The 27,632-nt window shown below is 35.7% G+C and overlaps 1 protein-coding gene across 2 annotated transcripts; it reads left to right on the top strand.

Moving 5' to 3' along the window:
• The first annotated feature begins 1,015 nt into the window (after positions 1-1,015).
• Positions 1,016-27,394, top strand: LOC131166039 (uncharacterized). 2 transcript variants are annotated; one of them, XM_058124265.1, is made up of 9 exons: positions 1,016-1,260; positions 16,671-16,868; positions 16,978-17,100; positions 19,308-19,345; positions 19,423-19,591; positions 19,842-23,816; positions 24,715-24,839; positions 25,251-25,501; positions 27,223-27,394. In XM_058124265.1, exons 1-8 carry the CDS (start codon positions 1,180-1,182, stop codon positions 25,486-25,488), a joined length of 4,947 nt encoding a protein of 1,648 aa, XP_057980248.1. In that variant the 5' UTR covers positions 1,016-1,179; the 3' UTR covers positions 25,489-25,501; positions 27,223-27,394. The 2 variants fall into 2 exon arrangements, with proteins under 2 accessions (XP_057980248.1, XP_057980247.1); XM_058124264.1 differs by lacking the exon at positions 27,223-27,394 and having other exon boundaries at positions 25,251-25,756.
• Positions 27,395-27,632: the final 238 nt, after the last annotated feature.

Below are 27,632 nucleotides of genomic sequence, written 5' to 3'. Positions count from 1 at the left end.
AACAAAATAAATGGTGAATACAAAATTATTCTATAACTATAGTAATGTAAAGAGAGTGAAGATAAGAACGATATGAAAAATTACGTGGTTTGGTAAAGTCTACATCCACGGGAGCAATCAGTAAAAGATTCACTATGAAAATCAAAGATACACACTCAATGATCTTCTTTCCTTCACTCACCCCTCTTTCATTCTCTTACATGTCAAAATATGCTCAGAAGAACATATATAACAAGTCATTGTAGATTTCTCTGTGAATCCCCAATCGTCACATCGTTCAAATTTAAAATTCAAATAACTTCTCGCAACCCAAATGCACTCGTCCACGAGTATATGAGATTTGTCGATGAGACAAAGAAGCCCACTCATTGATGAGTCTATACACTCGTCGACGTGTTTTCTGCTCTGAGATTTTCTAACTGTCGGTATCTACTTGTCGATAAGTCTTTTGTTGCTAGCACAAGAAGACTTCTCTCACATATTTTCCTTAATTTATTTGTGATCTTACTAAGTATAAGAGTCATACACAAATATAACACACTTCTTTCAGTTTCAATAAATTTGATTTTTTTAGGCATAGGGGAATTATGGTGAGGGCTTGGTGATAATATTAATACCTTCATTAAGAGTTTACTTTAATAAATTACTAGGGGCACATCAATGGACGAATGATTTTCACCATCTGAATTTAATGCCGCACCATAGTGTCTAAAGTGACACGATAGTACCTGACGTCTCTAAATAAAGTGATGCGATGAAACCGGAGTCCTTAGATTTTCAATATATATATTAATACCTTCCTTGGTTTCAAAGAAAAGACAAGTCTTCTTCACGGTTATTACCCCACCCTCCTTTTTAATAAATCATAACGTGGAAAGAAATTCAAAAGAAAATGGGGAGGAAATATAAATATCAATAAGTAAGAGGGGCAGGCTGTGAAACTGGCAAAAAGTCATAACGACAGCACGCACACGGCACATCTAATTTAACCAACAGATATCCGCTAACCATCTCTCTCGCCCTCTCTCTCTCTGTCTCTCTCTCTCTCTCTCATCTTGACTTTCAAGTACTCTCTGGTTCTACTGTAATTCCTTCTCTACTCTCTCTCTCTCTCTCTCTCCCCGATGGGCGCGTTGAAATCGGGAAGAAATTGACAGAGAGAAGACGGGAAGAAGGAAGATGTTCAGGTTGCACAAACACAAGCCTGACAAATCTGGCGAGAGGATTGATTTCAGCTTCTCCAGCTTTCAGGCTCTTCAGGTCTCTCTCTCTTTAAATCTTCTGTTCTATTGGCTATACCAGTTGAATTAAATAATGCATTTGTTCATGTATGCTTTTTTAATAAATGTTTGTTTGATTATTTTTTAACCTGAATTTCTCTTTTTAGCTATATTTATTCTTTTTCGTATCAACTGCGTGTTGAATTATGTATGTTTCTTTTTTCCTTCCTCTGCAAAATTTCCTTTCTCGACGTGCGCGCGAGATTAATCGATGAAATCTTGAAACTTGGAATTCATTTACCATTCAATGGAGAATGGCTGAAAAAGCTTGGGGATGGGATAGGGGAAATCCAGGTTTCAAACTTTTCCAATAAAAAAAGAATTGAGAAAAAAAATAGCAGGTAGTTCTCCAGAAACAATTAAAGCTAATGTGAGAGAGAACCATTAGATTAAAACATAAAAGGCCACTTTTTGGCCATGGCCGCCTGGGTCCAGAGGCAAATTAATCAGGCTCTGGCCTACTGGCTCTGCAGCTCCAGTCCAATCGGCGAAATTCCTTCTTGAGGTCTAAGGCCATTCACCCAAGAGAGGCATAATCTCTACTTGCTTGATTATATGGTTTATATGCATTCACCTCATGCACACAGTTCCGTTCTTTTAATTATTTTGTAAATTTTTGTTTGACTACACGAGTGACTGATTCATAACGTAGACCTTGTTTCTCTTCTTAGTTATAAAACACAGATGCACAATTTCTGTTCATAACCCATTACCATGTTCATGAATGTGCATTTGGTGAGTCCTTTAGATTTCTAGAAAGCTTTGTTTTGTCGCAGAAGACATGAGAAGAAAGAAGACAAAATTCATTTAAAACAAAACAAACTAAGCTGAAATGGTTTCCGCTAAAATTTAAAACGGATGAAAATCATCATAAAATAAAACAACTGAATTTTCACCCACAAGAAGGAAGGCGACACTATTTTAGTATCTTTTTTAAAATATGTTTCAAATTTAGATTCTTGGTAATGAACTCTCTCTCTCTCTCTCTCTCTCTCTCTCTCTCTCTCTCTCATTTCTTCTTTCTTTTTTGGGGTTTTGCTGCAACAATTGTGTGTGAATGCACATGTGGAAGTCCAACAACATAGCCCATTTTTTTATTAAAAAAAAATCCAGCTGAAACCCTAAGCATGAGGTCTCAATTGAAGTGCCATGCGGCACTTTTCCAGCAAGTATTTTCTTGTAATAGTGCTACGTAACTAGTTTAATATTCACATTTTGACCAATTTTATCTTTTTTTTTTTTAACATAATGATTCCAACCTCGCTTATTGTATTATACTTTCAAGGGTAAATTGCAGTAATGACCCTGCAGCATAGGTCCTAGAACTTCAATTTGATGCACTACTAATCATAAACTATGCGATTCAGTGCACGTTATCCTGCATCTAACATGTAATACAATTAAATTGAGATTTTGTTGACTGGGAAGTAGAAAAAAAAGAAGGATAGAACCCTTCTTCTCATGTGGAGGCATTCTCAACAAAGGGCTTTGAGCCTCTTTATCACAGAGGGTTTCGTTAGAGTGCAGGGAATGAAACTGACAATGTAAATTAAAATTTGTAATAAACAGGGAATGGAATTGTAAATGGTAACTTATTCAGATTATGATCTAAATTAGGAATGGAATTTGTAATGAAATTGAGAATGAAATTTGTAATGAAACTAGGAGTGGAAACAATCATAGAATTTGAAATGAAATTGTGAATAGAATTTTCCGTGAGAATAGGTCATTTATGTTTTATGGTATGATGTTGCCACATGTCGTGTGGAATGATTGTAGGGAATAAAATTGGGAATAGAAACTGGGAATGGAATAATGGAAACTGCCATAGATATGATTTAGACTAGGAATTCTTAGTTGCAAAATGGATCTGGCATCCTATGTTGCCAAAAAGGGTGTCAATTTGTATGTGGAAGTCTTGGTTCGCTTGTCTTCCGGTTGATACTCCTATTAAAGAAGTAGGTGTTCAGATGGCCTCTCGGTGTGATTGTTGTTCAAATGCCAAGATTGAATCTCTAGACCATGTGTTTTGCATGGGATCTTTTGCTCAGGAGGTATGGAAACAAGCAACAGTGGCATTGGGTGTTAGTTGTATGGCAACGAACACATGGAAAACTAGAGTTAATGTCTGGTTTAGTTGTGCAAGACGGGCCTCACAATTAGACATTTTGGTAGGTCTCATACCTAGTCTCATCATTTGGAGACTTTGGACTTGTCGATGTAGAGCCAGGATGGAATCAATTCATGATTCGGTGAGAAATGTGTGGCTTGATATTAAATATTGGTTGAGATCCATTTTGGACAAGTTAACTAAATGTGCACCTGTTTCTTGCACGGATATTGCAGTCCTTCGTGCTTTGGATATTCAAGTAAAAAATGTGAGGGTTTGTCTTCCTCATGTAGTCAAATGGTGTAAATTTGGGATAGGTTGGGTTAAGATGGATGGAAGCTGTAGAGGTAACCCAAGTAATTGTGGTGGTAGAGGCGTGATAAGAGATGAAAGAGGTTTATTTAAAGCAGTTTTTTCCTTATTACTGGGTTATGGAACCAATAATATGGCTGAATTGAAGTCGATTATTATAGGGATTAATCTTTGCAAAGATCCCGGATTTGATCAAGTGGAGATTGCATGTGACTTTACTTTGTTGGTTCAGTGGATAAATTTTGGGAAGTGTTCGGTTTGGAACTTATGGGAATTATGGGAAGAGCTTGTGCTAGCATTGAGAGGCATACAGTACAAAGTGGAACATGTTTACAGAGAAGCGAATAAAAGTGCAAATTTCTTTGCAAAGCAGGGTGAATCTGGTATATCTCGATCATATAGTTGCCAGGATGATCTTCCGCAGCAAGTCAGGGGATTGATTCGATTGGATTTGTTAGGATTTCCTTCCTTGCGCTCGTGATGCTTTGTGCTATCTTCCGGAGTTTTGTTTGTTTTCCACTTATATTTGTTTAGTTCTTATTTATTTGTTTGGTTGCTGGTCATTGGTTTATTGGTTTTGAATAAATTGGTTAACTTAGTTTTAGAGTCTTGGGGTTTGATTGTTGTCCCCAAGTCTCAAGGTTGGAACCACGATATTCCTCCACCATAAGTGAAGGGTATTCGAATAAAGATAGGAGGTGCCATTTTTTCAAAAAAAAAAGAAAGAAAAGATTTAGACTAGGAATAAAAAATGGTCAATGCATATGTGATTATTAACTTAGAGTTGCGAAATGAAATTTGGAATGGAAAACTTGGGCATGGAAACTGCTCAAATCTGTGCAATGAGGATCAAAGCCCTTTGTTGGGAATGCTTCCAATGGGAAGAAGGCTTCTTTCCTGCCTTTTCTTTGAACTTGGCTGATTTAGATGCTCAGTCTGCAAAAATACCAATTTGGTGTATTATGTGTCCAATGTGAGACAAGTCACATAGTTTAGGACTAGTGGTGCAACAAATTAAAGTTCCAAGACCTAAGTGCAATAATGATGATGGTTTCAGGACCATCAGTCCAATTCACCCTACTTTCAATTATGCTCGTCTATTAAGTTCAATGCAAAAGACCTTTCAATAGTCAAAATTAGCTTCATTTTTATGAAGATGAAATAGAGTCTATTCATTTTATTCTACTTGAGAATTAGCCCCTCATCTTTTGGACATGATACTGTTGGCTGACATTAATTTATAAGTCTACACTTTAAACTTATGGTAAACTCTTACTTGAGCTGCATTATGACCATGTAGCCTGTAATTACTTTTCTAGTATCTCTAGTTCTATATTCATCGTAACAGAACAGCTGCTTGTTAAATACATTTTAACATGGTTCTATTTGGAGATATGCTTATGGGACAATCCCTAAGCTTATAATTCAATATATACATTCCATGTGTGTTTTTTATTTTAATAATTGGAAAAGAAATTTCTCTCTCACTCCTCTAGTACTCCAGTCACATAAAGTGAATCTATGTTCAATTGCTAGTTTTCTTTCTTAAGCCACATATGCTGTGGATTTTCAAATTGTTAATCCTGATATACATTGTTGGCCCACATTCTAACAGTTTTGCTTTTGGGTAAAGTTCTAAACTAACATGGTATCAGAGCTTAGTTACCAGGAGGTCTTGGGTTCTAGTCTTGTTGCCTGTGTTTATTGTTTTGTTTGTTAGAATTATCTAATTCCATATAATTGGTGGTGTTTATCATTTTTTTATCTCTCCATGTGCTGTCGGACTGCATGTGCGGGTGAGTGTTAAGGCCTAATATGCATTGTTGGCCTACAACCTAACAACTTAAGCTTTTAGCTTTTAGCTTTTAGGTAAAGTGGTAATCTAACACAAATCATTCTTGGATGCTATATTTGTTCGTATGACACAGGAACACATAATAATTAGACCTAATTTTGATTTTGTCTGCATTCTGCCAAGATATGCATGCTGTGATAGTTGAACAATTTCAAACTGTCAAAAGGATCTTCTTTAGAATTTGAGTGATACTCTGAATCATTGAATGTGTATAAAGTTAGCTGTTCCATTTGAGCACACACTATATAGAATTCAGTTATGGCATGTCTTTACATTGAAGTGAAATCTAAGTTATTGTGTTGACTGTGCCACATTTGAGTTGTTGTTCCTCTATTTCATGTGATGTTGAATTAATTGTTAGCCAATTAACCTTGTGTTTATATCCAACTATCATTCTGTGTGATGTTGATATTTTCTTTGACATCAACTTCCAACATTCTTATCGGTCAAATTTGATGGGAAATGAAAGAAATGAGAATAAAAGGCCTAGAGAAAAGGAAGAAAATCTTCTCTGTCATGGAATCATTGCCAATGGAGAGAGATATTCAGAAGAAAACATGTGAAGATTGTAATTGAACTTGATCTTTTTCTGTCATTGTCATTTCACCGTCATTTTCTCCATTAGTTTTTGTACCTGCAGAATGACGAGCCAGAAAGTCACGGATGCAGATTGGGTTTGCAGGCAATTAATCAAAATAATAAGGACAAGAAGGCATAAAACTATTAGCATTGCACTTATTGATTCTATGGATAATCCTAAATAGAAGAAATTCTCACACTTTCTAGGGTTTGAAGCAATCAATTTGCAGGAAGCTTCATTCTAACTTTATATAGGACTCTTTCTTGTTTAACACTATTAAAAATTAATCTTAACAATCAAAATAAACTAATTTTAACAATATGAAACAGACTAGATAAAATAAAAGGAACTCTAGAAATGATGCAAAATAAAACCCTAAATGCCCCTAAAATAGGACATAATAAAATAAATGGCCAAAAATACCCTTGTGGACGGTACTCCTGGATGTTAACTATACTGCTACAGTGATTATGGTACATTATTGTTAACAGTTCTTACACTCAACTCCAGATCAATCCTCCACAATCATAACACTAAATCAAATCTTTTGGTTGATAAATTGCTGTTTTTTTCTTTTTCATTTTGCTTCTTTTCCCCAGTTGCATCATTCTCCCTGCTTGGCGAAAACTCATCCTCGAGTTTTGAAGCATGCCAGAATTGGATGCCTTGTTTTCTTGGATTGCATGCTTAGCACATGGTGACAGGGCTGACTTTGACACGGCTTCACATTCTTAATAGGAGCTAGGAGTGATGCACTGAAAATTGCTTGTCAACCATTCTATTGAACTTGCCAGTGGTCAATGGTTGGGATATGTCTTTTGGGAAGCACATTGGCTCTAACCTTTGAATCATGAACAATAACAATGAGCTAATTTACTGTGGTTTCTTGAAATCTTTCAGTGATCATAACGCCTTCCATTGCACTGGCTTTTCGTCTTCTACGAAATAAATGTGGCTGGCTGGAGAAATATCTGGCGCAGTAGCAGGCTTGTCAATCTCTGAATCTTTAATTCCTCTCCCCCTGCAGTGTCATGTACTTCGGCTTCTATTCTGAATTCCTTAATTTCCCATGTTTAGCACTTCAAAATCTCTACTGGAAAAACAGCTTCTTCTTTTGATTTTCAGCAAGCTGTTTGGAATCCTTTGCGGGAGGTACACATGATTTCAGCAGGCTATTTACACTTTGCTATGAAATTCTTTTGCTACCCAGGCTTCCATTTATTGCTGTTCTATCAGTTTTGTCTTCCCAAATTGCAGTTTTTGCAATGTAATTGTTAAAGCTTGAAGCTTGATATACATTGTTGGCCCACAACCTAACAGCTTAAACTTTTAGGTAAAGTGGTAATCTAACATGGTATCTGAGTTGGTTACCAGGAAGTCCTAGGTTCTAGTCACGTCGCCCGCATTTATTCTGTGGTATTTAAAAATTTATTATGTGCTTATCTCTCCATGTGCTGCTGGACTGCACGTGTGGGGGAGTGTTAAAGCTTGATATACATTTTTGGCCCACAACCTAACAGCTTAAGCTTTTAGGTAAAGTGGTAATCTAACAATAATATAGTGTCTAGGCCTTTTTAACATCTTGATTTGCCCCTTTAGCTTGCTTTGATGACTTTTCAGGTTGTTTGTGGGTACATTAGGTGTTCTTTTCAATGTCATCCAGTTCAATAGCATCCTCCAAGTCAACTAATTGTGCTAGAGACATCTATTTGAGTCCATTCCTAAATTGATCTAATCGTTCATTCATCCTCAATTTTTCCACATTTAATGGTTAGTTCTTCAAAAAATTCAGCATAATTAACCACTGTCATAGTACCTTAATCAAAACTATGGAATCATGATAAAGTTTATGCTTTTTCTCTATTTTGATGCACTTTTTCTGAAGGCACATCTTCAACATCTCCCAACATGTTATCTTAGATGTGAAGGATCTACCACGATATCTGAAGATAATGGTGAACCTGCTCTAATACTAAGTTGAAATAGGATGACCAGGCGAGAATTAGGGAAAATGATTTGGGGTTAGGATTGGGGAAGGAAATTTGGAATTGATGAAATGACGGATTCTAATATGGTTAGAGGCAATTAGTCAAAACAACAAAGATAAAAAGGCATAAAACTACTAGCATTGCACTTAGTCTAGGAATATCTCCTTGAAAGAAGAAAGCATCACACTTTCTTGGGCTTAAAGCCATAAATTTGCAGCAACACAATGATAATATTTCATTCTAATTCAGAAGAGAGTTAATACAGGACTTAAGTAAGACTTTTTTTTATTTAACTTGAATGATAACAATCTCAACCATCAAATTATACTAATCTTTACTGTTGCGATGTCTTTTAAAAGGGTCCAGCCAGAATGGCAAGGAGTGATAATAATAATAATGGTGGTTCGATGGAGTCGTCACTAACCTGTTATTTTCCTAGGTGTGATTAGTTCACCTAATTACTACTTATTGATTGGTCTCTAGACTAATCCTAAGGCCAAGAAACCAATAGTCTCGATCTGCTTTTACCAAAGTTAAGATTGGGAGTACGGTTATGTGAGGGGAAGGTATTAGCACATCCTACACGCCCATTCTATGAAAGGTACCTAATTAACTATAAATTACCTCAAATTAAATCAAATAGTCCTTAATTTACTCCTAAACAAACAAATAAACGTTAATTTAAAAAAAAAAAAAATGTAAAATCAAGTGTGAATTAGGAATGTCTAATAAAATCTCCAAAGGAGGGGATCTTATTAGATAAAACCCTCTTGGAACTAATATAGGTGAGGTTTGAAACACCTCTTTGCCCTTTTTTGTATCACTCGAGATGCACACACACACAAAATAAGATATATACAGATAATAAACATATAGAATGATAATAAAAATTCATCAAATTTGAACAAAAAGGATCTTTAAAACATTCTTAGATTTGCAAAAGAATTTAAATTTTTTTCTAGAATTTTTCAAGATTTTTCTTCAATTTTCAAGGATTTTAAAAGAATTTTCTCCATTTTATTTATTTTGATATTTTATTTTTTCCACCGTTTTGGTTCCCCAAGTCAAAAATGACTCAAAGAGATTTTTTTTCTTATTTTTTTTATTATAATTTTCCTACTTTTTTCCAATTTTTAAAAATTTTAAATTAATTTTTAAATTTGAAAATAAAATGAGCAGTCCAGGGGATGTTAGTCCAGTTCAACTGGTTTGAACCTGGTCAATGGGTTAACTTAAGTTGACTTAGGTCAAACCAAGTTGACCCAATTCAGGGAAGGGCTGCCACGTGTCATTCGCCAGTGGCGACATGTGGCTGCACGTGGTATTTCCTTTTTCTTTTTTTTTGAAATTTTGAAAGTGACACATGGCAAGGTGATGTTAGCGTGGTGTCACCCACCATGTGGCAAAATGTAGCTGGTGCAAAGAACTTAACATGGATTGTTAACGTGATAGTGATCCAGCCGTCTAGAGAAAACACACATTGGACGGCCAGAATCACGCCACATTGCCCCCCAAAAGCGCAATTTTGGTTATGCCACGTGTCACTATCTGTACGGGCCTATGGGGACACGTGTTCCTTTATTTATTTTTGATTTATTTTTCTTTTCTGTTCTTTTCTTTTGTATTAAAAATATGAGATTTATTCGCAAAATTAGAGTTAACGAAGTTAAGTTTGCACTAAAAAAGATAAAAAATGGGAAAACTATGGGACCAGATAACATCCCAATTGAAGTTTGGAAATGCTTAGGTGATAACGGAATTATATGGTTAATCAATTTATTTAATACAATTATAAAAATTAAGAAAATGTCAGATGAATGGAGGAATAGCACTTTGATACTTATATACAAAAATAAAGGAGATATTCAAAATTGTAATAACTATCGTAGAATTAAACTTATAAGTCATACGATGAAACTATGGGAAAGGGTAGTTGAACAAAGATTAAGGTTAGAAACAAAGGTCTCAGAAAATCAATTTGGTTTTATATCTGGGAGATCTACCACAAAAGCTATATATCTTTTAAGAAAATTAATGAAAAAGTTTACGGAAAAGAAGAGGGACTTGCATATGATATTTATTGACCTTAAGAAAGCATATGATAGGATATCTAGGGAAGTTTTATGGTGGGTTTTAGAAAAAAAGAGTGTATGTAGTAGGTATACTGATGTCATTAAGGATATGTACGATGGAGTAATGACTAGTGTAAGAACTATAGATGGGAAAACTAGAGAATTTTCAATCACCATAGGTGTATATCAAGGATTTGCTTCGAGTCCTTATCTTTTTGCTTTAGTGATGGACCAACTGACTAAGAGTGTTCAAAAGGAAATTCCATGGTGTATGTTGTTTGCAAATGATATTGTATTAATTGATGAAATTAGAGACAGAGTAGAAGCTGAGTTAGAATTATGAAGAGAAGCTTTGGAATCTAGAGGCTTTAAGATAAGTAGAAATAAGACAGAATATATGAAATGTTTTTTTAGTAATGATAGGAGGAATATTAAAGACAAAGTTAAATTTGATGACGAAGAAATAAATAACACTTGTAGATTTTGATACCTTGGATCTACTTTGCAAGCTGAAGGAAAAATTGAAGATGACGTAATGCATAGAGTTAAAGCAGGTTGGGTAAAATGGAGAAGTACTACAAGTGTGCTCTGTGATTGTAGAATACCCTTAAAATTAAAAGGGAAGTTTAATAGGACAGCTATAAGACCAACTATGCTATATGGATCGGAAGGTTGGGCGACGAAGAAACATAATATCCAAAATGTAAAAGTTGCCGAGATGAGAATGCTTAGATGGATGAGTGGTATAACATTGAAAGATAAATTAAGGAATGAACATATTTGCGGTAAGTTAGGTGTAGCTCCTATAGAAGATAAGATAAGGGAGGGGCGACTCAAATGGTATGGACAGTTGCAACGTAGGCCACATAGTGCACCAGTGAGGAAGAGTAAGTTAGTTATTGTGGGGGGCAGTAGAAGGGGTAAGGAACTAGGGGTGGACCTAAAATAACTTGGGAGGAGATAGTGAGTAGAGATTTAATATCCCTAAATCTATCAAAAGGAATGGTCTATGATCACATAAATTGGTGGAAAAAGATTCATGTAGCCGACCCCACCTAGTGGGATTTAAGGTTTGGTTTTGTTTTTGTTGTTCTTTTCTTTTCTGTTTCCCCAAATTCTCTCTCTCACTCACTCTCCTCTCTGCCTCTCTCCCTGTTTCACCCCAATCTCTCTCTCTCTGGCCACCATGGCCACGGGTAATCACAACCACTTTGTCAATGACCTCCGCCATCTCCGGCAAAGCCAAGGTAAGCTTCCTCACCTCTCTCTTTATTTCTTTCTCAAACCGCACTCTCTCTTATCTCTCGATCTCCTTTCTTTTTCCTTTTTTGATCACTTTCTTTCTTTCCCCAGATCTTTCTCTCTTTTTTCTTGATTTCTCTATCTCAGTCTGACTCTTTCTTCCTTTCTCTTTCTCACTCTAACTCTTTCTTTCTTTCTCAATCTGACTCTAACTCACACCTCTCTCTGTAGGTTGGATCAGAAGGTGACAAGTAGAGAGCATTGAGCTCTTTGCTAACAAACCCCAACCCCAAATCCAGACCCCTCACAGGTATTTTTTTCTTTTTAATTTTCTCTTTTTTTTTTTTTGGTGAATTCTGTTGTTTTTTCTCTTGGAATTCTTGAGTGTTTTCTATCAATTTCTTGGATTTTCTCACAGTTACCTGCGAGCCAAACAGGTTCTAGATTTGGGTTTGAGTTAACCTAGGCTAGGATTCAACTTGGGTTAGATAGGCTATGTGGTTGGTTAAGCCCAATTAGGTCTTGGGGTATTGGGTTTAATTAAATTGGGCTTGGCTAGGTAGTTTTTTGGTTGGCCCACTAATTTTGGGACTTGGGCTATTAGTTTTAGGCTAAATTGAACCAGAATCAATTGGGTCGTGGGGTTTTAGGGCTAAGGCAATGTCGACTTAGGTGAAATTGGGTCTTATGTTTTAAAGGGTTATTGGGCTAATGGGTCAATTGACCCAGGTCAAGGTTGACTTGGGTCTTGGGTAAATGGGCCAAACCCAGGTCCTTGGGCTCAGATCAGGTTCTCGAATTGGTTGACTTGGAGTTGTGTCAAATTGACCAAGGCCCTTGGGGTAGTTGGATATAGGTATTCGGATTTGGGTCTTCAAACCCAAGTTTGGGTTTTTGGATACAGGTATTTGAGTCTGACTTTCGGATTTTTAGGTAAAAAGTTCAAGGAAAAATTTGGGTTCTTTGTTTGGGGATTTTAGAATCCAATTCAAGTCTCTATTTGGGGAATTCCTTTGAGGTTCTTTTGATTAAAACTTTTCTTAGGCCATTCTATAGCTTTTTGAATTAATTATGAACAACTCAACCATAAATTTAAGGCTAACAATGATATCCAAGGAAAAAACAATACTAGCCTTTTAAATCTTTAAAAACCTCCCCTTTTGCTTGGTGCTTCTGCTCAAAGCTCCTCTCTGCCCTTCAACCCAAAATCTAAAGTGTCAATCCAAAATCCAAAACTCTTTGTGTCAACCTTCCAGCCTCTTGCACTCTTTATCTTTTTAGACCTTTCTCTTTTCTTTTTTTTTCCCAAACTTTTCAATCTTAACCTCGCAACCTTTTCTGTCGCTTTTTTTCCAGTATCCAAATCTTCTCTAATTTTTCTTCCCTATACCATTCTTTGAAGTGCTCTATTTATAGGCCAGAACGAAGACAACCAATTAAGCTTTGATTGATCAATCAATTTTAATTGATCAATTAAATTTAAAACTAATTTGATGATTAAGTTTGATTGATCAATCAATTTTAATTGATCAATAAAATTTAAAACCAATTAGTTTTTTTTTTTAATGCTGATTTATTTGTATTTACCAATCTACTTGAAACTCTCTTGTAGAGTGTGTGTGTGCATGTGTAAGCATGGAGGAACTAGCCCACTAGATTTTTTTATTTTTTTATTTTTTATATTTTCCATGTATTTATTTATATTCATTTTTTTAAAAATTGTACTATAATTTTTTGCTAAATAAGGCTCGGACAAAATGGGGTGTCTACATTTGCCATACAAACTGATTGGATAAAATAAAGGAAACTCTATAAATAATTCAAAATAAAGACCCAACATACCCCTAAGATAGGACCCGTAACAAATAAAATAACCCAAAAATACCTTATGGACAGTCCTCTTGAACGGTAATGCTCCATTGCTCTAGAAGAATGCTTTTGCTATAGTTCTATGAAGAGTTTTTTGAAACTCAACATTCATATCAACTCCTAGATCAATCCTCCACCGTTTTCCCACTAAATTAGATCTTCTAGTAGATACATTTGCTTTTCTTTTTTTTCTTTCCCCAAATTACATCACTTCTTTTATTTGTTTAGTTTGGATAAGAAAAAAGTATATTAATAGAGACAAAATGAGGACAACGAGAGGATAACAAGATGTCCTCCAAAGAGGAAAAGGAAAAAAGCACATAAATTACAATAAAGTTGTCCTCCAATCAAGATCGGACAAAAACAAATCCCAAATAAAAGCCAAAGAAGGGGGACTAGAAAGAGGCCAATAACACTACTCTATCCCATGATAGACTGGGAGAGATTGTGTGATCCTTGAATGTTCTCTCATTCCTCTCAATCCAAAGGATCCACAAAAATATAAAAAACTGAACTGTGCCATAAAGCTTCTCCTTTTGTGTTCTTGCCGAAGCCCCAATAACTTATGAGCAAAATGTACCCCACTGCTCAGGGCAGCACCCAAGCTGCTCGAAACATGAGAAGAGAGCATTCCAAAGATGGGTTGCCAGCCTACATTGAAGAAAGATGTGTGCATTCATTCAATTGTGCTCATGGTACATCAAGTACATATTAGGACTACGAACCTTGCAGGGTTTTCTTTTCTATAACAAATTGGGCGTGTTAATCCTATTAGGAGTCACAGTCCTGATGAACGTCTGAATCTTTATGGATCTCATTATTTTTTTGTAAAAAAGAATATTTCTTCGGCACACAATAATATCATGTAATGTAATCCTATTAAGGGTCAAGGTGATGTAGGACAAGAACTAAGACCTTGCGAAGATCCTTGCTAGAGAATAATTAAGAAGAGTTGGGTTAAGGAATTGTGGGGTTAAGTGAGTAGTTTATTATGTGTGTGTAGTATTAATTAGTATAGGATTATGTGTATTTGGGGGTTGTTTGTAATATTTGTGTAAAGTAGGGGTACATTTGTAATGTAATGTAGTTTTAGGGGTTTATGTGTAATTTCATGTAAAGAGGCTTTCTTATAAATAGTGTGTGAAAGTCATGTTGTAGGCAGTTGTTGATGAATTTGAATTGATGTGAACGTGAGTTTTCCTCCTGGTATCTCCTCTCTCCTCCCTTTCCCCTCCTCTTTCTAATTTATCCATGGCTGCAGAACTTTGATGCTGCCCCTGCATCACACAGTCCTGATGAAAGTCTAAATCTTAATGGATCTCTTTATTTTTGTAAAAAAGAATATTTCTTCAGCGAACAATAATATCATGTAATATACTCTAATAATTACTTCCGAGCTTCTTTCCTTTTGATCTGAGAAGCATGCTCATACACTTGTTAGCCTTCTACTAGCCATATCACTGAAATAAAATTTGTTTGAACTTCCATCCAAAATCAATCCTATTTAAGATCCATTCATCAGCTTCCCTAAAACCCATCTTAACTTCCTTTGCAGCTATTTTGTGGTCAATACATCAATCATTACAAACTACCTTTACAAAAGGAGGAAATATTATGTACATAAGGATTTGATCCACTTCAGAACTTTGCCAATGCTGGTCACTCCAGATCTGCACTAAATAGTAAATACAATTAATCAGTCATGGCTAATTTTTATTATGTTTGTGTTTTTCAGTTAGGTAGGTTATCTAACTCTCTTCTTTTCAGTGATGGAACTTGTTAAAGTTTGATATACATTGTTGGCCCACAACCTAATAGCTTAGGCTGTTAGGGAAAGTGGTAATCTAACATGGTATTAGGGCTTTTTTTTTTAAGAGGTCCTGAGTTCTAGTCTTGTTGCTCGCGTTTATTATGTGGGGTTTAAAATTATCATATTCCTTGTAATGGGTGTTATCTATCATGTGTGTATCTCTCCACGTGCTGTTGGGCTACATGTGCAGGGGAGTGTCAAAGCTTGGTATACATTGTTGGCCCACAACCTAATAGCTTAAGCTTTTTGGGTAAAGTGGTAATCTAATAGAACTCTCATGAACACTTAGTGTGGAGGGGGTTCTTGAGAAAGGAGGAGAGCCTTGTTGTGCACAAGTAATGGATGTTCTGCATTAGGGCCCAGAGTGGAGAGGTAGGGCCAATTTTCCAAGAAGCTCAAGCATGGATTGTGGCAGGTGAAGGTATTATGATGGATTTAGGGATTCCCTAAACTAGTGGGAATCTATAGTGGAGAGAATGAGCGAAAGAGAGGGCTTGATGGTTCGAGCATCCAAAAAAAAGGTCCTTGTGAAGAATAATTAGGGGGTATTTATAGAGAAGAGAAATTGTTGCACGGCATCATCTTCCAATAATAGATTGGTACATCACATCTAAATTAATGAAAAAAGATATATTATTTGAATGAATCAGTCAATGACACATTGTTCGAATGAGAAGAAAGAAAATAAACATGTGTCCTTATTGACACTTGGATGCTTAAGCAACTTAAGAAAAGGCTAAGGGGTAGGAACCCACTTAGCGACCTTTACTTGAGCCCACCAAGCCAAAAATCTCAAGAATATCCCAAGACTGAGATTGGTAGAGACCTAGTAACATTGTTAGGAACCTGTGAGCATCCAAAAAGATGTGACACCAGAAATTTAATGTGGTTCGGTCAATATCGACCTACGTCCACGGAGCACACACCAAATATTCACTATTTCGCTGGAAAATTACAATTCTCTCACTCTCTCTCCCTCTCTTCCTCCTCTTTCTCCTCTCTGCTCTCTGAGCTTCTCTCTTGTACCTATCTTGTATTCCTCAGCCCTCTATTTATAGGGCTGATATTTAAATTACAATTTAATCACAATTAAACATAAATGGGAAGTTACAAGGGAGAGATAAAATGGAGATTAATTTCACCGCGTGAGATTAATTTCACCGCATTCCAACTCAGCTCCAGCTTTTGGCTGTCTCCTGGCTCCAGCTATAACACACATTGTCTCAAGGGCTAATCCTTGCACGCAGTGTTAATATTGACCTCCTGTAAGAATGCAAACATGATATAATTAACTCTTAGTTTTATTAATATGTACATGCATGCTTGACATTGATCAATTCAACAGTCTTGGACAGTGGTAATTTTATGCATTTACAGATTTTTCAACAGAATTTTGAAGTTTAGATTGGATGACAGGCTATCCACAATTCCTAATGCTTTTTATCTTCTTTTCTCTACAATTGTATGTGCACTGACATCTTGTAATTTCAATTTTCTAGGGTTCTTTGTTATGTAATTATTTTGATAGTTTGCTTAAGCACATCAATTGCAGGTACCAAAAGGATGGGACAAGCTTTTCGTGTCTATTATCTCTGTGAAAACTGGGAAAACTATCACCAAGTCAGGGAAAGCATCTGTACGCAATGGGAATTGTCGATGGACAGATACTTTGTCAGAATCACTTTGGATTTCACGTGACAATGCTTCAACAGAGCTTGAGGATTGCCGCCTTAAGTTTGTTGTTGCCATGGTCTGGGTTTTGATTATATTTGATTAATTGTTTCCTATTCTTTGGTTGTTTTCGCCTTTCCGTTTCTGTTGACTAATAAGTTCTACTTCAAATTCCATGCTTATTGTAGGGATCGTCTAGATCTGGTATCCTTGGAGAGGCTACAGTTAATCTGGCAGGGTACATAAGTTCAAAAGTTTCTAATCCTGAATCATTGCACTTGAAAAAATGCAATCATGGAACAATTTTACAGGTGAGTCGTCTCCAATATCGCTAGTGATTGTTTGTAGTAACTGCTACCAGTTTTTGCAGCAGCATAGAGTTAATTTTTGAAATATGCTTATGCTAAGAGCATTAATATTTTTTTGGACGACGTTACTCATTTAATGTGTTTCTCTAGTGACAGCCTTAGGTTTTCATCCTCCTTTTCCCTTTCATGAAACTCTTCCTCTTCCATTTTAATTATATGCTATTTTAATTTAGTATCAAAACTATTCTCGCTATAATATGAGGCTTGAAAACTGTACCTATTGCACCAAATATAACATGTAAAGTGGGATTCCATTCTGTTACCAATAATGTTATGAATGTTACATTTGGTTTGCTGAATGGAATAAGGTTGAAATGGAATAACTAATCTATATGGATATGCTAGTTTACAGGGGAGAAAAAAAAGACCTTGCCGTTCTCATTAGGCAAACATCATGCAAAAGTTGGTGTTATGCCAATCAACATGGAATAATTAAGGGATAGACATTCCCACAGCGGGATTTGGGAATAGCCATTCCTTGTCTATTACATGTTTGTTGGTATAACATGTAATTTTGCATGGTCATTTTCCTTAGAATGGCATTACCTTTTTTTTTTTATCAGCTCACAGTCATTTTCATCATGTTGATTACAAGGGGAAAGTAAGCTGCTGATATTGCCATGAAGAAATTTATGAGATGATTCATGACTAGTCATTAGAAACCTCCCTATTTTTTTATTATCATTTTTCAACCTTAAAGTGTTTGTTTTCTAATCATGAATACGTATCTCCTCTTCTTAGTACTGATAGACTCCTTAATCTTTATCCAATCATGAGAGAGCACAAATGTGAAACCTTGGGGTCCAAATTTAGCATCAATACCAGTTTGTCTACATGTGGATGCATCTTTATGCGCACCTGCCACTCATTTACCTTTTTCACATGAATAATTAGTTGCTATCAAGCAGTTCAAGCACCTTATATATGTGGGCATAGAGACTCTGCAGCTTTCACTTATTCTCCCATAGTAAATGAAAATCTTATTTTCGGCATTCTGACCAAAGCTAACTAGGTCAGTGCTATGCATTTTAATGTTGGTAATGAAGCTAAACCTGAACCCATATAATTTTCCTTGGAGATGGAACATTCCTTCATCTTAATTTCTCCATTGCACTAATATTTGCCACAAAGTCAATCTTTGTATCTCAATTGGCTTGTCATTTCATTGTTCTTTTGTGTTCCCTGGAAGATGCCACTGCATGGTTATCTTGAGAAGTCAACTCTAGCAACAAAACTCCACAAAGCTTAAAGCATCCTTTGGGTTGGATCCACTAATGCTTCTTAGTTAATCAACTCTTTCCAGACGCATATATTTTTTTAACATACGCATTGTGCCACCTGACAATCTCAACTCTCAACCAATTGTGGTATTCTTGCCCTTGTAGCACATTTATCTAGAATGAAATCTCTCTTTCCCACATTAATAGGTCTTCTTTGCACATAAATGAACCACTCAAGAGGACTTTATCTTGTCCTGTCCTTGGTGGCATAGTTATCCTCAGAACATCCAATCAATTATTGCCAATAGGCTAATTCACTTGTCAATATCCCTGTTTTTTATTGTTTGTATTTTTTGCCTAGGGAAGTTCAAAATATTCTTGTTATATCCTTGTCAAATCTACTGGGATATTGGTTGACTTGATATCCTGGTAGAACTAATCATTCTTGTCTACTATTGAAATTCTCTCTTCCTAGAAATTAATCCTCACTAAAATCTCATTATTCCTTTGTCCACATAAAAATATTTCGTAGACATGGGATTTTGGTTCTCAATCACTTCATGGCATGGATATCCAGTTAGTCCAAAGACTTCCTACCAAAACTTCAGGTTGAAGTTCTGACACTTTTGGAAGCGGCACTAGTCTATGGAAGCTTCAGCTTTTAAAGTTTATAACAAAATGACACAAGTACTTGTTTTAAGTACTTTTACTAAGTACTTATTTTTTAAGACATTCCAAGTGGGGGCTAAATGTTTTAAAAAAGCATTTTTTATGTTTTAAACTACCGTTGTCCCATCCATTTGCTCCATTCTAATTTTCTCTAATATAGATTTGATAGCCATCATTCAAGTAGAAGTTCTTTAGTTTGGGAATATGGATTTTTTGCTTTTTTACCTGCCCATTAATGCAAATGCTTTCTATCATCTGCAGGTTAAAATTCAGTGCCTCACACCAAGAGCGAAACTCAGGTTTGCAGTTCAATCCACAATGTTACTCCTTCAACATTTTGAATTTTCTTGGTCGTAAAGAATCTCTGCTAATTCAGGCATGGACATTGGAAGGAAACAGTTTCATACATGGAAAATATCAATGCGACTTATGACGAGATTGAAAACGAATCTGATGTTTCTGATGGTGCATTTAGTAGAAGTGTCAGATCTTCCTCTAGTAATATCCTGGATGGCACATCTCATCAGGAAGAACTTTGTAGTAGGGTATGATCACTTACTGGTCTTGCAATGAGTTTTGTTGACGTTTGTTTCAATTTTAGCCCGTTTGCTTTTTCTTGTTAACAGTCATGCCTTTCTACAATCCCATATCTTATCCGCAAACCTTACTGAATCATGCAAATTACATAGTTGAATCTGTTAGTCTGTTAGTCTTTTGCATATGCTATTGTCATTTGTCACTAACTTAGCTTGTGCCCTGCTTTCTTTTGGCTGATAAATCCTCCTAATGCTACAGGGAACAAGTTTCTCAGCATTAGGTTCTCGTAATAGTTTTGATTCTATGGAGGGTTCTGCCTGGAGGGAAAGTTCTTCCCCTCGAAGTAACATAAGTGGGGTTATAAACAATAGGATTGGAAGACAAGATTCAGTTGACTCTCAGAATAGTGTTCCGTCTAGCACTTATTCTGTTGATGATCCTATCAACAACTTTTCTTTTAAATCAAAGGTCTTTTCAGGAAGTCAAATTCCAATTCCACGAGATGATTCTCCCCATTCTATTGCCACATCACCAATACAGAGTGCTAGTTCTTCGAAAGGGCTTCTAGAGACTGCAGAAGTTACAATTGTGGAGCTTCGTGCAGAAGCAAGGATGTGGGAACAAAATGCTCGGAAGTTGATGAATGATCTTGAAATGTTAAAGAAAGAATGCTCTGACCAATCAAAAAACCAAGCAAATCTAGAAATGAAGCTTTCAGCATCACAGGCAGAATGTAAAGGCTTGAAGGAGGAAGTTGAACGACTGAAAATATTATTGGAGGAATCAGTAGTGAAACAAGAAGCAACTGAGAATTTGAAGTTTCACACCAAAGATGTGAATGGTATACAGAAGGAATTGGAAGATGAGATAAAGTTTCAGAAGGAATCAAATGTGAATTTGTCTGTACAGCTAAAGAAAACCCAAGAGTCAAATGTTGAGCTCATTTCCATTCTTCAGGAGCTGGAAGACACCATTGAAAAACAGAAAATGGAGATAAATAATCTTCTAACACTGAAAGTGAAGTCTGAAGATATGGAGAAGTCCATCTGTGAACATGATGACAGTTCAAGTGCAAATCCTGCTGGAGAAGTTTTCACCAAGAAGATGATAAAGGCTGCTTCTGATTCAGACTTGGAAGGTAATATTGTTGAACATCCAGTAAGAGATTCACAAGCAGAGTTTAAACCAGAGAACAGGAACTTGGAGCCCCAGCTCCAGAAGTTGCAAGAAAGCATCCAATTTCTGGAAAAAGCCCTCGAGGAAAAAGATAGGGAGATAGAGCTCAAACAAGGTTTCAGAACTCAATCTCTATTGGATTGTGAAGCGAAATGGATGTGTAAGTTGGTGGCAAAAGAGCAAGAAATTATTATTTTGGAGAAAAAGCTATCCGAAGTTCTTGATGCTCAAGGTTCAAAGGAAATGAATTTTGAAAGGGGAGGGGATCACAACCTAAACGAAGAACTTAAAGCTTTAAAGGACAAGATGCAGGAGCTGGAGAGAGATTGCAATGAGCTTACAAATGAAAACCTGGAACTTCTGTTTAAGCTCAAAGAATCAAAAAAGGATCCTCTAACACGCAATAACTCTGATAATTTCTCATCCTCCTTATGTGCTTCTACTGATTGTCCCACTACCTTTGAATCTGAAATAACTGAACTCAAGTCCCAAATATATCAGCTTGAACAAGAGCTGAAGAAGAAGGAAATCTTTATTAAAGAACTAGCTGCCAACAGCATACAAAATCAATCCTTGGATCTTGAGAATAAGATTACTGACCTGGAGCTCCAATTGCAAGCTTTCAAGGATAAAGCTTGTTATATCAATGGTGAACTCCATGAATGTCGTGCCAAAGCAGAAGAGCGGGAAAATGTATTTGCTGCACTGCAACAACAGTTAGAATGTTTCCAGGGAAATAAAACCGAGACAGATCATTTTGTCCCTCTCTGTAGAAAATTTGAAAATTGTAAATCCCATGTTGCCACTGAATTGTCTAAGATTTTTTATGAGTTATGCAAACAGCTGCAACAATATTTAGCCAACATAAATAAGCAACAGTGTTCTCTTTGTTTTTCTGTGAATACGGGGGATATTCAGAGTTTCTATAATCCAGAGATCAGTGAAATCCAAGATCTGATGACTCAAAAAGAGCAAGCTGAAGCTATTTTGAGCAGTTTAATCCAGCTGAACAAGTTCTTTGAAGGAAAAGATGAACTTCAATGTAGTGAAGCTGATATCAAAGCAGCAGTTGCAGACTCAGATGAATTCCAAAACAAACTGGATGGTCATTTGAAAGAAAATCTTTGTTTTCCTATTGAAGTGCCAAAGAATTTCTATGTGGAACTGGAAACTAAATTTGCAGATCTAGGTAAAGAACTGTCGGGAAAAATTTCTGAGATACAAGAGCTTAGGGCTGACCATTCGTTGAAGGTAGAGGAGATAGAGGCCCTAAGGTGTTGCCAGAGGGAATTGGAAATTCAAATATCTGATCTTCAAAAGGAAAAAACAAAGTCGGAGGAAAATATGAAGATTCTGCTGAGACAAAGTCGCATCACCTCTGACTGTCTGGATAATGTACGGAATGATATGGTGGTGCTTAATAGCTATATGGATTCTCAGGTTTCTGCCAACAAGGTTCTTGAGAAGAAATCATTGGAACTAGAAAGTGGCAAAGATGAACTGGAGCTCCACTTATCCGAATTAGAAGAAGAAAATGTACAACTATCGGAACGGGTGTCTGGTTTGGAAGCTCAACTAAGATACTTGACTGATGATAAGGAGTCAAATCGTTTGGAGCTGCTAAATTCTGCCTCTCATGCCATGGAACTCCAGGATGAGATTAAAAGATTGGAAACTGAGATGGAAGAACAAAAATTTGACATGAAACAGAAGTTGCAGGACATGCAAAAGAGGTGGTTAGAAGCTCAGGAAGAGTGTGAGTATCTGAAGAGAGCAAATCCAAAATTACAATTGACAGCTGAAAGTCTTATTGAAGAGTGTAGTTTGCTTCAGGAGGTGAATGTAGAGCTAAGGAAGCGAAAAATGGAATCAGATGCGCACTGTACAGTCTTGGATGCTCAACTGAGAGAATCACATGAAAAATTTTCCAATATCTCAAAGAAAGCTGAAGCGTTAGAAGCAAAATTTTCTTCAATGCTGGAAGAAATTGCTTCAAAAGAGAGAATCCTGAGTTCACAACTAGATGCAGTTCTTTATGAACACAAAGAATACAAAGAGAAACTTGTCCTGGGAGAGAGCCTCTTAAATCAGATGTACCTGGAGAAGGCAGAAGAAGTTGAGAACCTTCAAAGAGAGGTAGCACACCTCACTGAGCAGATATCCGCAACTCATGATGAGAGGGAAAGAGCAGCTTCAAAAGCTGTGCTAGAAGTTTCTAGCTTATGGGCAGATAAATCAAAGCTGGAAGCTGCTTTTCAAGAAGTCCAAGGAAAACTCAAGTTGTGTGAGAAGAGACTTGCAACTCTCCAGATAGAATCTGAAAATAAGGTGCTACTGCTTATGGGTGAGCTCACTACCTCTCAACAGGATCATGAAATTTTGATGGCTAGCCACAAAAAACTTCTAGCATTGTTGGAGGATGCCAATTCTAATGAAGAGAGACTCAAAAGTACTGTTTGTGGGCTGGAGTTGAAACTTCAAGCTTCTGAGTATGAAAGGCTTCAACTGGAAGAACGAATTGCAGGCCTTAATGTTAAATTGCACAAAATACCAGTGCTCCAAGATGAAATCTTGGCTCTAAAGACTTCACTAAATGCTGCTAAATTTGAAAATGACGGGCTGGAAGCATCAGTTAAGTTATTATCCGGAGAGACTGAAGATTTGAAGGCTGAGAAGACTTCATATGTTCAGAAAATCTCGAGTATGCAGAAGACAATATCTGAATTAGAAGATTGCAGACACTATAAAGTTTCCCTTGAGGAGAAGATTCTGCGGCTAGAAGGGGATTTAATAGCAAGGGAAGCATTATGTGCCCAGGAAGCTGAATTGAAGAATGAGCTTGGCCGGTTGAAGATAACACATAGCCAATTTCAGCGAAAGATAAAAATTCTTGAGGAAGAGAAAGAAGAGTGCCTGAAGAGAGCTCAAGCCCTTGAAGAGAAGCTGAAACAGATAAAAGAAGGAAAACTAGGTCCAAGTGACTCCAGTGCTAAAGACTTTTACACTGAATCCAGCTGCACAAGTATTTCTGTCCTTGATGAGTTAAAGTTCTCAGAGGTTCGTGTTGTTTCATTGTAGTTTGATGTTTCTGGAATCAGTATATAACAGAATTTTTTTTTTTTTAGCTAAAAGTTTTAAATGAAATGTTTTATTTTATTATACAATATCATATTATCGCATACTATTATAATATTTACAATAATAGGTTATTATACTATTGATGATAGAGAGAAAGTATTATTTGTCATAATAATGTAAATAGTATTATATTAAAATATGGTATAATAATTATTAAAATGTTACGATATACTTAGTATGTTATAATACTTTAATAGTATTAAAATAATTGTTGCTAACAAGTATTATTAAATTATATTAAAATATTGTCAAAGTATGTTATAATAATTATTGTACTATAATAATCATAAGAATATTGGATAGTTATAATGTTTTTTCTAGAAGAAGATAAGAAAATATATTAGCTGAAAAGAGTGGGAAAACAGCAAGAGAACAATAAAAAACAATACAACTAGAAAAGAATAGGGCTCCCTCACTCTTTCTATATATATATATATATATATATATGTATATAAAGAATTGGGATTGATAAATGTAATGCATATATATCATGGGTGATTTTAGTTATTCGTTTTTGGCCTACTGTAATAGACATCCTAGTTCCATCCCTACAACAGGCAAAAACACCTACACATTAAGCAAAGCAAATGAACATTTTCAAACAATCTCCATTTATATACAAAAAGCCCTTGTTCTCCAAGTACAGTATTTTGACAAAGAATAGGGAGTCCTTTACCAGCAAGAATGGTCCATAAAGAAGAAAACTGAACCCAAAAAAGGAATTGGAGGCAAATCCTAATACTTTGGTATGCAAATCCTTTCAATTTGGTTATCATTAAATATGATCTATGCCTTCCCTTTCTTCCTTTTGATTCAGGTTGATGGTGGGCACTGTACTAGTGGAAGTTCTCAAGTTGCTGGTATTGATCCATTCTCAAAAATCCAGAATGAAATTGCTGAGGCATTGGGAGCGAATGACTTGTACAAAAAACAGCTTAATAGGTGAGCAAAAATTCTTAAACATTCTACCTTCATGCATTTTTTAAACCTCAATTCCATGCAATATACATGGTTTTCTCCTGTAATTTTGGCGGAAGGTATACCAGCCTTAAATCAGAACTGGAGAAAAAAATGAACCTACAACAGTGCTGGACTTCAATTGGTTTCAGTTTAAACCCTAGCCCATTGGGATAGAACATAGGATTTGCTACTTCATGTAAGGACTTGGTGGATGCTGAAAAGTTGGCAAGCCAATCTGAATACAGGTCCAACATATACTAGAATCATGCTTAAGTATGTATGGAGTACATGCCCAAAGATGTTTCGAAAATGCTAGTTTCCTATCATGCCAAACCAAAAATTGGTTTTTTTCAGTATTTCAAGATCTATGGATTTTTCCTACTTTCTTTTCAGGTTGTTGTCCGAGGGGAAAAACAGTGATCTAGATGCCCCAAAGAGTTTGCCAGTTTCAGACGATGCAGCAAGAAAAAAAGGAAGTGAGCACAAGGAATCATCGCTTGAGGAAGAGCTGAGAGACATTCGTGAGCGCTACTTTCGCATGAGCCTCAAGTATGCTGAGGTAGAGGCTCAGCGCGAGGATCTCGTCATGAAGCTCAAGGAAGTCAATAATGGAAGGAGCTGGTTTCCATAACTCACAGAGAATGGTGAGTCTCATCTTATATATTCTTTTTCCTAACACTTCGCATTCTTTCAAGATTCATAGCTCTAATTCAATTAACTAGAAGAAAATAAAATGTATATAGCATTTGGAGGATGAAAAAAGGCAATGAAAAAAAATTACCTGTAACAAAATTTAAATAGGTGAGTTGGCGATGTTGGGCGCAAGGCATGGTTGTCAGTATGTTAGATTATTAAAATGAAATTATAATTGTCGATTCCAGGCAAAATTACATGTAAAACCTCATCATCCCAAATGAGTTCTGTCATTGCTCTTACCATTTCTCCCAAAAGGCTGCCTGGTCCTTTTTTTTATATAAAATTTTTCCTTTCAAATGCATAATGCTCAAGACTGTCAGATCATAGTGCAATCTGCATATGCTCTGAAACGAACTTGCATGCATACTCTGTTATTTTAAAGATGTGAACTGGGAATTTCAAATCAATCCAGACCAGAATCAGCCAAAATTAGAATGGTGCTACATTACTACACTTCGCAGTTCGCAGCCAGATTCTTTTTATATCAATAATAATATATCCATTTAAAAGTGGGGATTATCATTTTGAATGGTTTAGTTATAAAATTTTTGAGGAACTGTGGCATGAACCCTTTCTTTTTCTTTTTTTTTTCCCTGTTCATGGTCGATGTGAAAAATTCACGCACGGAACCATTTTTCAAGAACATAATCTTAAGCAACTAAAATTTTTATGAATATTTTATTTTAATTATATTTGAATTAATGTGATTAATTTACTTTTATTTTAATCAAAATTTATGTGTAAACTAAATGATTGTATCCACAAAGATACTAACATGTTGGTAATAAGTTACCAAAACAATGGAAAATCATAAATTTTAGTTTTAATTTTTTTTGTTCTTGAAAATAGTTGAAAGTCGATGATAGAAATAAAAATTAACAAATAAACATGTTTTTAACTTGTTTGTTGAAAGGAAATTTAATATAAAATAAAAAAAAAATCAATAAACTAAGATACAAACAAAAAATACAAATATTCACGATTCACTAATAGGCTGAGACACGGATATATCGCTCTCTCAACCAACTTGTTTCCTCACTAGCTGATTTTAAAGTAATAAGCTCAGCTTTTATAGTTGAGTTAGTAATTATTATTTATTTTTTATATTTCCAACAAGTAGTAACATCACCTAAAGCAAAAATATAATCAGTGGTAAAGAGAGAATCACCCGACAAAGTAATACAATGTTCTCTACCCGGCTTGCTCGAAAATTTACTTAGTATTTCTACTACAAATGCAATATTAGGTCTAGTTAAATTAGTTGCATATCTCAAGCTATCAATAATGTTATTATATTCATTTTGATTAATCACTTTGTTTTCATTATCAATAGGAAATAAGTGATTGCTATTATCAAAAGGAGTATAAACATGTTTGCACTTATTATAGCCATATTTATTCAAAATTTTCTCAATATAATGCGACTAATCAACAAATATACCATCGCATGTTTTTATAATTTTCATGTCTAAAATAACATTAGCCTCTCTTAAATCTTTCATATCAAAATGTTTTTTTAGCATAGTTTTTGTTTTATTTATGACATGCAAATTCGAACAAAAAATGAGCAAGCCATCCGCACAGAGACTAACAACATGTAAATCTTCCCAAGATTTATAGTAGACACACTTGTCATTCATTTGTTTTATATTCATTCTTAATCATGTAGGAATCAAACTTTTCATACCACTGTTTTGGAAGTCATGTCCGCATTCCGAACTTTACCTGATCAGTGAGACCTAGGGGGAGGACGTTGATCCGTAGGTTTGGTGCCGCACTAGGGGGTCCAAAGGGCTTGTTGGTGGCTAGAGTTCCTATGTAATAAAAAAAAAAAAAAAAAACAATTTTCACATCCATTTGATGTATTTGTAGATTATAAATTGTAGCAATCGTAATTAACAATCTAATGGATATACTTTTAGAAACCGGAGAAAATGTATCAAAAATATCAAAATCTTCTTTTTGTTTAAAACATTTGGCTGCAAGATGAGTCTTATACTTGTTTATTGACCCATCCGGTTTAAATTTCTTTTAAAGGACCCATTTGCACCCTATGATTTTACAACCTGATGGTAAATC

This window comes from Malania oleifera, chromosome 10, assembly GCF_029873635.1.
Source record: "Malania oleifera isolate guangnan ecotype guangnan chromosome 10, ASM2987363v1, whole genome shotgun sequence".
NCBI classification, from domain to species: Eukaryota; Viridiplantae; Streptophyta; class Magnoliopsida; order Santalales; family Ximeniaceae; genus Malania; species Malania oleifera.
This window is presented reverse-complemented; position numbering and strand designations above follow the sequence as displayed.

Bases quoted from the DNA above. Each gene is read 5' to 3' on its own strand.
- LOC131166039 (XM_058124265.1), top strand. From the start codon at position 1,180: ATGTTCAGGTTGCACAAACACAAGCCTGACAAATCTGGCGAGAGGATT. The intron at 16,869-16,977 runs GTCTGGGTTTTG...TGCTTATTGTAG, and splicing joins TTAAGTTTGTTGTTGCCATG to GGATCGTCTAGATCTGGTAT. The intron at 19,346-19,422 runs GTTTGCAGTTCA...CTGCTAATTCAG, and splicing joins ACACCAAGAGCGAAACTCAG to GCATGGACATTGGAAGGAAA.